This window comes from Populus trichocarpa, chromosome 15 (genome assembly GCF_000002775.5).
Source record: "Populus trichocarpa isolate Nisqually-1 chromosome 15, P.trichocarpa_v4.1, whole genome shotgun sequence".
NCBI classification, from domain to species: Eukaryota; Viridiplantae; Streptophyta; class Magnoliopsida; order Malpighiales; family Salicaceae; genus Populus; species Populus trichocarpa.
Genome location: NC_037299.2, coordinates 4,466,036 through 4,477,341, shown reverse-complemented (window position 1 = coordinate 4,477,341; position 11,306 = coordinate 4,466,036). Strand labels below are relative to the sequence as shown.

The 11,306-nt window shown below is 35.3% G+C and overlaps 2 protein-coding genes across 2 annotated transcripts; both read left to right on the top strand.

Annotated features, from left to right (window-relative positions):
* Positions 1-974: 974 nt before the first annotated feature.
* On the top strand, positions 975-7,023 carry LOC7453881 (AMSH-like ubiquitin thioesterase 1). The gene is made up of 14 exons (XM_024586848.2): positions 975-1,353; positions 1,515-1,579; positions 1,887-1,962; positions 2,053-2,232; positions 2,380-2,474; positions 3,624-3,729; positions 3,802-3,848; positions 4,142-4,472; positions 4,717-4,806; positions 4,901-4,963; positions 5,060-5,134; positions 5,993-6,055; positions 6,626-6,678; positions 6,757-7,023. Exons 1-14 carry the CDS (start codon positions 1,228-1,230, stop codon positions 6,929-6,931), a joined length of 1,545 nt encoding a protein of 514 aa, XP_024442616.2. The 5' UTR covers positions 975-1,227; the 3' UTR covers positions 6,932-7,023.
* A 2,215-nt stretch (positions 7,024-9,238) lies between these two features.
* LOC7475639 (uncharacterized) lies at positions 9,239-10,849 on the top strand. Its single transcript, XM_024586249.2, has one exon. It carries the CDS (start codon positions 9,719-9,721, stop codon positions 10,475-10,477), a length of 759 nt encoding a protein of 252 aa, XP_024442017.1. The 5' UTR covers positions 9,239-9,718; the 3' UTR covers positions 10,478-10,849.
* Positions 10,850-11,306: the final 457 nt, after the last annotated feature.

The following is an 11,306-nucleotide window of genomic DNA, read 5'->3' as shown; positions in this document are numbered from 1 at the left end:
TTGAGCCAACATATTAGGAACTTAATGGGTCACACATATTAATAAACATTAGTAAAAAAATTAAACTGAGATGATTTAATTAAGTATGAATTGATTAAAATATATTTTAAAAATTAAGGACAAGAATATAATTAATACATAGATTATATTTCTAGACCTAGAAAAATCAAGTAATGACTTAATTGAGTTAATTTCTAAAATTGTCATGAATTAATATATGTATATTATTTAAGGGGTAAATTGATATTTTACCAATTTATAGGGTTTTTTAGATTTTTTCTATAAATAGTAAGCTATGCCTCTTATTTTTTTGACTAGTTGTTTGTAAAATAGAAAAACTATGTAAGTCATAGAATAAAGAGCTAACACTCTAAGTATAACAATCTCTCTATTAAATAGAGATTTAAGAGATTTCTCACCGGTATTAAGAGACTCAAGGCTTTTTTTGTCTCTAAAAACCAAATTTCAATTCCTTTTCACATGAAAAACACAAAAAAAAAAAACATGGTAAGAATCTTTATAGGCAAATTTAAAACTTCAAAACATGGTACAATTAGTCTAAAAACTAAAAATCAAATTAAAATAAACTTTTTAGAGTCTGATAAACTTTTTCCAGCATCATTCACTATCCAAACCATATCAGTTGAACTCCTATGTTCATGATGAATCCATTAATATCAAAATAACTATTTTTGAGATCGGAATATGACCAACTAAGAACTTTTTATTTTTTTTATTTTTTTTTTGAAGATTCTTTCTCTCATTTCTTAACACAATTAATGACTAAAATGTAAAAAAAATAATTTTATGTCTAAAATATGAAAACAAGAAAATATAGTCTTAATTAAGCTTTCCCAAATCGTCTTCTTAGAAATCTTGGAAAGAAAAAAAGAAAAATCGTGGAGTTGTGCTATAATACAAGGTAAGAAGTCAACCTTATATCATTCATACCAACCATGGAAAATCACTATCCCAACAACTAAACCAGCCTTTTAATTTTCCTCGTATTACCATATTTACCCTCGAAACAAACGAGAAAAGCAAAAGACCTCCTCCCTAGTTTCCATCGCGTTCTCTCTCTGCTCAATAGCCCCAAGCAGGCAAGCAGGGAGCCAATAGCTACCTCTCTCATCTCTCCTTAATGCCCCGATCAAAATTCAAAACACATAGAATTGAAATACTGTTTGGCTAACAAGAAAAGAAGGGAAAATCCGAAGAAATAAAAGAATGAAGTCTTCTTCTTCGAGCTGTATGGATATAATAAATATAGAAGCGAGAACTCAGAGACTGGATGTCGATAATCGCTTTGCTCTTAATATCTATTTTCGGATCGCTAATAATATTCTCAAACAGGTGTCTTACTCTCCTTTTTCTTTTTCAATTAGGGTTTTCAATTTTGAAATCGCGTGATAATTTAACTGTTTATTCTGTAATCTCGTTGCCTCTTGGCGATGGAAGTATTCTTTTTTTCCTTTAATTTCTTGTTCTGATGTGCTATTATTGCATTCACGCAGGCTGAGATTTTTCGAGCTGAGAAGAATATAATAGATTTGTATGTTATGTTACTAAGGTTTTCAAGGTAAGTCATTTATTTTGTTTGCTCTTTCATTTTACTGTGTAACCTTGCTCGGTTTTAAGAAATTGGGAGGAGATGGTTTTTTATTTTCCTTTTTATGCTGCATTGTTTTTATGTAAAATTGGGGGATTCATTTGGAGATAAAACAATGTATGTCTTCAGTTTTGCGTGATGAAAGATCACACTCTGGTTACTTTAGTGAGAGCTCTTTTTAGCTGGATTGCTTCATCTTTTTGTTGTTTTTCTTCTTCTTTAGTCTGATTTTCTTCCTGAAACTATCAATAATGTTACCTGCCTTCTTTTGATTCAGCTTGGTCTCAGAAACAATACCATGTCATAGAGGTTATGGAGCATTCCCCCAAAGCAAAAAAGATTATTTAAGAAAGGTAATATGTCCTTTTTGTTCTTCCTTTTCTGGACAAGATCTCCTTGTTTCAAGGCCTGGCATTTATGTTGATGTCCGATTTTTGTTTTAGAAACTTTTAAATGCTTTGGGCGAGTTGGAGCAGTTAAAGACAGCAGTGCAACAAAGTATAAATGAGTTGAACAGAAAACACACACATCAAGTAAATGGATGGGGCTATAACAGTCAAAATGATCTTTTAGAGAAACCTCCTTATAACAAGAAAATTTTGAATGGAAATGGTGTGACAAAGGTACAGCTGCTATTTCTTTGATATTCAGTTTATCATTAAGGAGAAGTTCTCTCTCTCTCTCTCTTTTTTTAATGCGCGGTTGCACTTATGGTTCTGCTCGATGAAGTTACAGTTTGTGATCTTCATACTATTCTACACATCCTACAGGCAGTGAGACCAGTCACTGGAGAATCCTTGTATCAAGGTTCAAGAACCCGACAATATTCATATGTTAGGCCAGTGGAACAGCAGTTCCGCAGAGTGTAAGTATTCCTCCAAGTTTTTTAGTCAACTATCTTTGAAATGCTGCATAAAATTTCGGACATCGAAGGATTGCAGCTTATTAATTTTGAGATTGCCCTGTTAACTTTAAGCCGAATGCTTCAAAGCCACCCTAAGCTCCTAATGCAATAACATGTGCTGCTGTTAAACCATCTCCCTTCCCTCCCTAGCTATTAAGCTCCTAATGCAATAACATGTGCTGCTGTTAAACCATCTCCCTTCCCTCCCTAGCTATTCAGCATTCCTCTCTCGCTTGTTCTGGTGGATTACCATATAGTTGGTGCTTGCTTTGTGTGTGCTTCTTTAATTAGTTTATTATGAAATTGTGAAAAGCACTTGAGAATTATGAAATTGATTTTCAAAGAAACTACATTTGCACCTGTGTTTGTGATCACAACTCCTGACTGCTTCCATGTGAATTAACACTGCAATTTAAATTACAGAGAAAGTTATAGATAGGAAGTACACAAAAGAATTCCAGTTTATCCCAATTACATCCACATAGATAGGTATGCATGTATTGTGGTAGGGTTTGAGTATGATGAACAATTGATGTGCGATTTAACCTTTGTCGCTTGAGATCTCTTTGACCCCTGACCTTAAGCTTGAAAATTCCAGTTGAATCTTGCACAGTATGTGCAGAAATCCTCATTAGGTAATTTTATGAGCATGATGGCAACAGCAGAAACACATTTAGTTTAAATCTTTCTGTTTGTGAATGAGAATTTAGTTTGCGAATTCTAATTCATGTTTCAACACTACAAATTCATTCCATTCACAAAGCAAAGACTACTGGAAGGGCTCAAGCTAAAGTTCAGGGCATGTCCTTGAGATGAGTGCCTGACTTCCGTCCTGAAATGCCTAGATGAAAGCTAAAAGAAGTTTTATTTTAATTTTAAAGTGGGCAGGTAGAAAGAAGTGAAGTTTCTATTGATAATTGATATTGAATCACGCCAGATCCTTGTTTAAAAAAGAATATCAGATGTCCAGTAAATGAAAAGAAAGGGATAGAGGAAGATTCAATACCAGCTGATTCCCTTATAGATTGACCTCCTTACTAAGATGCGAGTTGATGTTGAATAATATTGTTCATTTCTTTTTGGCTTTGCTTGTTTACTTTCTTCTTGAAGATCTTTGAACTTCCAACGACCAAATGAGGAGACTCTCTCTAGGCATTCTATATTGGGTCCGAACGGGCTTAATGCAAAGTGGCAACCACCAAGGACTAATGAAGGGGTATGTGTTATGCCTCTACCTTTAGGTTTTTCATGTGCGCAACTTGCACTGACATATCTCATGTGAATGCAGGTCAAATACCCGAGCATCATCGACTTAACACCAGTTGAAATTCCAAGGTTAGATTCTTATTTAGCTTTTGGGGTTATTTCTGTCCTATTTTATCCAGATTTACTAGATAGACCTAGTCAAAATCATGCATGATAATTACAAGATATTTTCAAAAGGCATTATGTGATAGTTAGAAGCTTTATTTGTTTCACTTTGAATTTTATTCTTGGAAGAAATGTTCTATCTATGATAAATCTCATTGCACTGTTTACTTTATTTCTTTCTTTCTTTTCCTGTTTTTTGTATTTGAAATATTTCTGGTTTTGGATTCATTCCTTGGGTGATCTCTTTGTGAAAACAGGCTGCAGGAATCTGTAAAAGCTGAACTGTTTGTAAAATCAGAGCATAGCAGCTCAGAACCAGGAAGATCAAGTTTAGAATCAATTCTTAGTGTGCAAGATGATAATCAGAAGTGCCGTGATGAGGAACCTTGTTCTTTGATTTCCTTTGAAACAATTGAAACCCCAGTCCTCCCAGCTGTTATTAGACAACCTTCTCCTCCCCCTGTACTTGCAGAAGTACAAGATCTAATCCCTGCGACACCTCCCCAAGTTTCTGAGGCAGAAAATAAAATGGACATTTCCTCACCCAATGATTTAATTTGTTCTGAAGCTCCCCTGCAACTGCACATTGTGAGCTTCTTAACAACCTTGTTCTTTATGTTTTACATCTTTTGGGAGTTTAGCTATTAGGAATCTCTCTGAGGATTTAAAATGTGTACTGTGAATTAGTCTCTGTCTATTATTTTGTTTGGTTTCCATTTTGTGGTAAATTAATCCTTTGTAAATTATTGTGGTTAGAGAAAAAAAGGGGGTATGGTAGTAATGGGTTGCAGGGTCAATATGCTTCTTGTCTGACAACTGTTTCTCTTTGCAGTCAACTACATTGATGGAGAACTTCATGAAGATGGCAAAGTCAAATACCGATAAGAATTTAGAAACTTGTGGTGTCCTTGCTGGTTCACTTGTAAGTCCTGATAGCATAAAGGTTACTGTATAATTCTGATGTTTCTGATGTTCCAATGTATAATTCTGATGGTTCAATCAACTCTGCTTTGCAGAAAAACAGAAAATTCTATGTTACAGCTCTCATTATTCCAAAGCAGGAATCAACATCAGATTCGGTATGGCAGTTTCATCATGGGTTGAGCAGTGCTATTGCATATTGCTTTTGTTATTACTTTTCTCTAACTGTTGTGGAATGCATCACTTTTAATCAGTGTCAAACTACAAATGAAGAAGAAATATTTGAAGTGCAGGATAAACAATCCCTTTTCCCACTTGGTTGGATTCATGTGAGTAATTATGGTCTAACTACCCCCTTTTTTTCCCTGCTGTTTCTGTTGCTCTTGTTATTATTATGATTTAATTATTCTGCACTATGTAGACTCTGTTAGTGCTTCATTTGATATCCATCCACTTTGCGGGACTGCATAGTTCCTTGGATGTGATATCCTACTCTTTCTGGTTTGCCTTTTTATGTGCCACAAAAATTACCTTTATGCTTTGCAGATTAAAAAATTAAAGGTTATTGCCTCCACCATTTGGTAATAACGAGACAAAAATACACTGGATCTAAGGTTTTGACAGTTGCAATATAGGAAAGAATGTGCAGGACATGAGCTGTTTTACTTATACTTGCCATGATTAGGGAAACCGTTATTTTGTTGGAAACTATAATTTCTTGCTATTTATTGGCAGACCTAGAAGACATCGATCAGGCAAACATTAGCTAATGTATATGTTCTAAATGCTGGTGTGATTTAGGAGTGCCAGAAGAGGCAATTGCTTGGATTGGCTTCAGAATTAGATTGATTTTGCAATTGATGAAGGCTTCCCATAACAAACAATAAAACTTCGTCATTTTGAAATGGTGAATTAATTTAATTGCGAGAGCTACCAAATTGTCTAGTTAATATTGTGATAAAAGGTGATTGAAAATGGAATAATTCCAAGTCTTGGCTGGAGCCTGGAAGGCAGGATCCCCATATTTTATTTTTCTTCTTCTAATGTTTAGAACCAATCAAGCATCTGGTTAATACTGGCTCTTCTTTTGTTTTAATGGGTTGCTAATAAAGCAACTTCAAATGCTAGAAGACAACTACAATTTATGTGTTTATTGATTTATTTAACCCCTATGTTGCCAATTCCAGACACATCCTACACAGTCTTGTTTCATGTCATCAATTGATGTCCACACCCATTACTCATATCAGGTGAGTGCCTCTTCCTGTTATTATGAAATCTATCTATCTTTGTTGCAAGGAAGTCTTAAGCAAACCTCATGTTCTTGTTTGTTGTTTGCTTAAAGCGGTCGATTTGGTATATGGTGGGAATCCAATATGTTTATCCATTTATATCAAACTAGGCTGTAGTCTGAACAAGTTTTAAAGGTGAATGCATACATTTCAGGAAGAGTTTGAACAGCAGGACTGTAAACAACGTAAATGAGTACGGTTACATAATGATTGATCTAATAGTGTTGTCACATTTAAAAGTCGTCCTGTTTTGCAGTTGTGCTTAATCTTGTCAGGATTCTAACTGCTGAAGCCATTTCAAGTCCCTGCCAATACTATTTTACCCTTGCCCGAGACGGAGATGATTTTTCTTTTTAAATCCACTCCTTCCCATTCTAGTGTTTGCCTGATGCACTCTTTGTTGCATTTTGATGAACTTCTGGCATGATCCGAGGAAAACAACTTCCTTGCAACAAAGAAGCAAACAATATTTTTATTCCTCAAATCATTTTCTTTGTTGTTCACACAAACAGTTTTTTCTTTCTTCAGATAATGTTGCCAGAAGCCGTTGCCATTGTCATGGCACCAAGAGATTCTTCAAGGCAAGTGTCATTCTTTCTTATAATGAATTGTTCACTCTTCTGTTCACGAATGTCAGATTTCATTACCCCCTCGTGCAGAACCCATGGCATCTTTAGGTTGACAACTCCGGGTGGGATGTCGGTTATCAGACAGTGCCAGCACCGTGGGTTTCATCCGCATGACCCACCTCCAGATGGTGGGCCCATTTACAAGCCCTGTACAGATGTTTACATGAACCCTAACTTGAAATTTGATGTCATTGATCTTCGATGACCTTAATTGTTCCATTGAAAGTGTTTGCGCTTTTACAAATGCAACTGTTCATACAAGAAGCATATATAACTATTGACTTTCGATTGATCTCATATTTTTTTTTTTTAAATTTTGTTTTTACTGTGGTGATTATTATATCAGTCTATCATAATAATACAATTCCTCTATTTCACCAACTATAAAAAGAAATCTCAAACACATGCAGTGTGCTTGAACCAGGGGGGCGGGGGGTAGAAGACCCTCTGTTTCTAAAGATTTTTTTGGTTCTTCTGAATATCCCCATATCTATAAAGAATAAAAGCAAACACGAGATAAGTTATATTACAGCTTATATCTTTTTTAATATATGAGTTCCATCATTCCGATAACCATTTTAACTTTTTGTGCAAGATCCATGCATGCACATGTCATCGTATAAAAATAAAAAAAACTATGGACGAAAGATACTGATTTTTGTTTGTTTTATTTGAGATTTTAGTAGTGGTTGCGGTTTAAAGTGTATTTTATTTAGAAATATATTAAAATAATATATATTTTTTATTTTTTTAAAATAATTTTTGAAATTAATATATCGATCTGAATATATATGTATATAAAATAATTTTTAATAAAAAAACTTTTTTAAAGGTGGTTTCGACCGCGTTCTCAAACTGTTAATGAGATTAACATGTCCGTGTTTTGTGTTCTAGAGTCAACATATTGATCTCAAGAACAGTGTGTGGTGTGTAGAGTAGAAAGGGAAATGTTTGAACTTTGAAGATCTCAAGAACAGTGTGTGGTGTGTAGAGTAGAAAGGGAGATGTTTGAAATGTAAATTAAGCAGATGTGGTTGCCATGTCTGCAAAGCAAAGCAGAGTTTTGTCAAATGTGTCTCTCAACTAATCCGAATTAGAGTTTCCACTGAGAACAATAATAATTAAACCATAGCTAGAGCGCTATAAAACAAGAATAATCTACTACGTATCCACCTAATGTTCGCATAATCTCCATTTTCTTAATCACTAACTAATCAGCACGACGGTTACAAAAATTGAAATATAATACAAAGATTGACAGAAATCAGAAATAAATAAAACCACCTTTTCATGATTGGCAAAATAATATCAACTCCTACCATATGAATATGATCATTTAACACGAATCATTCTACTTGATATTAAGTTTAAATGGTTGGGTGGTCAGTTGTGTCGTCTCCTGATGCAACAAATGACCTCAATCATTTAAGGGACTTCGTTAGAACAATAATCTATTATTGTTTCTTCTTCACCGTTTGATTAAGAAAGAAAGAAAAGAACCCTGTTGGGTGTAACTCAACTTTTTTAGAGATTACCAGTTCGAGTCTTATAAATCTCAAGACCACTGGAGGCTTACATGGTTGTTAACTTCAGAGGCTCGTGGGATTAGTCGAGGTACGCGCAAGATAGTTCGGATGCTCACGTTAATCAAAAGAACAAAAAAAAAAAGAAGAAGAAAGGGAAGGAGCAAGAGCAGCTGCAGCTGGTCGAAGACCTGGAACAACCTACCGCATGGATTAAATTCTTTGAGCAATGAGTGAAGAAGAAGAAAAACCCTGATGGGTGTAGCTCAACTTTTCTAGAGGTCACCAGTTCGAGTCTCATAAATCTCAGGACCACTAGAAGCTTACATGGTCGTTAATTTCAGAGGCCCGTAGGATTAATCGAGGTGCGCGCAAACTAATTCGGATACTGATTAAAAAAACAAAAAAAAAAAAGAAGAAAGGGAAGGGAGCAAGAGCAGCAGCTGCAGCTGGTCGAAGACCTAGAACAACCTACCGCATAGATTGAATTCTTGGAGCAATGAGTGAAGAAAAAGAAAAAGAAGAAGAAAAAGGAATGAATTGTTCAAATCTTGCGAAGGAGACCTTTTCTTCCTCCTTGAAAAGGTAGAAATATAAGAACATGAAGGGAACAGTAAAATCTCTTAAAAGAACAAATGAAGCTTTCGGTGGTTGCAATGTTAGCCCAAAAGTCAATTATATGGTGAGAGGGTTAGCACTTCAACCCAATGAATTTTCTAATGACCATTGAATTTCCTGGAAATGAAGATTTTACCCTTTTAAGCCATAAATGCAATTATTTTGTGTAGACAAAGGGAAAAAAACAATTCACTGCTAATCCATACTAAATCATCCCACATGGCACAATACATTACTGATCTCTTTTAGTTTTTTTTTTTATTTTTTTTTAAATTTTTGTATCTAATTTTCCTTTGCCTCAGATTGAAGGAAAACCAGTCTCTATCTCATGTGTCTTGGCTTCATTTAGTAATATCTAATGCATTCACCAAATGTTCCACAAAAAATATCATTTGTTTTTTCTTCTCTTATTACTCTACTCCTCTTGTTTCTTAGGCCACCTCTCTCTCTCTCTCATTTCTTTTCTGTAACCAGTAACAGACAGCTTTCCTCTGCAGTCTGCTCTGCTCCATTTCAGATGAAAACAGAACATGTTGAGTTTTCCTAGAATCACTTACATTCTCAGACCTTCCATAAAGCTGCAGTGATCTCTTGTCTTGTTCTCTCTATCCTTTCTTTGAAACTCTGACTTCCCAAGTCTGAATAATATCTGTTGTCTATGTTCATCCTCAAATCCTCTTCTCATAGCCATCATCTTTGAATCTTTTTTCCACCCTTTTTTCTCACCTCTTATAACTTCTGTTCTCTTTCTTTAATTTAGCATCCACTATTTGCTCCTAAAATCACTCTCTCTTGTGATTCCACTGTCTTTTATACGCTAGTAAGAATCTTCCCAGACCGTGATCACCAGTATGTGCTCGGAAACAAGCCCTCGAACATCTTTCTCTAATGATCTTGTCCAAGAAAATGACAGAGAAACTGAGCAAGTGTCAAGAAGGGACACTACATTACTGGACTCAAATTCTGATTTTGAGTTCAGTATTTGCAGTAATTTAGGCCATGAATCTTCTCCGGCAGACGATCTTTTCGCAGATGGCATGATCCTGCCAGTTCAAATTCAAGAAAGAATTACTGCCTCCAAGGAAATATACAGACATGAATCGCCACGAAGAGCTTCACTTCCTCCTCTTCCATCTCCTCCTCCAAATGAGAATTTAACTAAAGATAGCATGAGAGAGTTAATGGTTGTGAATTCTGATCACTTTGAGGGAAAGCCTCAGTCCAAGTCTTTCTGGGGATTCAAGAGAAGCAGTAGTCTGAATTATGATATCAAGAGAAGCCTATGCTCATTAACACTTTTGTCACGAAGCAACTCAACAGGTTCTGTGCCAAATTCAAAGAGAACAACATTGAAGGACACGCACAAGAGCAATTCACAGAAGCAACAATCAACTGCCATGGAAAAGTCTGCATCATCATCATCATCTTCTTCGGTGTCTAGTTTAGTGTATTCATTACCACAAAAGCCTCCATTGAAGAAGAGTGGATATTATGGTAAGATTAGTCCAGTCTTGAATGTTCCACCTCCTTACATTTATAAAGGAGCTGCAAATCTCTTTGGTCTGGGATCCTTTTTGCGCAATGGAAAGGAAAAGAAGATCAGAAAGTGATCATTTTGATCCTTTAACCAATGAAATGATCTTATTTTCAAAATTATAATTTTGTGGGTTCTTGTGGTTTTTGCTGATCCAAGTCATGTAATATTTTCTTGGAAGCTAGCAAGGAGGAATTATAGAGGTTAGGAATTAAGAGAGCTAATTAAGTGAATTGTATATAATAATGCCAATAAGGGATTAGGAGGGTTGGAAGGAGGATGTTCAATGATCATGCATATCAACATGTCACAAGCTTAGGAGACAGAAGAACAGGTAACCTTCTTTCATGGCTTGTCATATTCTGTTTTATCTTTTTTTGGTTTCTCTTACTAGAGGGGGGTGAGATTCCCTCCCTTGTTGTTTATTCAAAGTCATTTTTTTTTTCTACTGGTAAGGTTGTGTTTTGTTTCTTCCCGTGGGAGTAAGGACAAAGGCCATGTCTCAAGGATTGGCTTGAAAAACCAGACACTTATCTAAACAACATGACTTTAAACTTTTCTGATATTTTTTTTGTTTGCATTAGCTTCATAGCTCCATATGGAAATTTCCCTAAAAGTGGGATGAAGATAAAAAAAAACCCTATTCCTTCCCTACTTGGTTAGTTTCATGTAGTAGTGATTAGAGTTCTCTAATTGCCATCAGTTCCTTATTTCTCAAGGAACACCATTCACAAGGAAACAAAACCTCCCAGTTTGAATTAGTGATTTTCTCAACAAACAGAATGGTAATACGTCATCTAAGAGCCTAGTGAATCTTATGTTATAAGCATGTCTTGTGCCATGTAACACTTCTTGAAAGATTGCATAAATGTTAAGTTAGCATGAAGGGCATTATGTTATGTTCC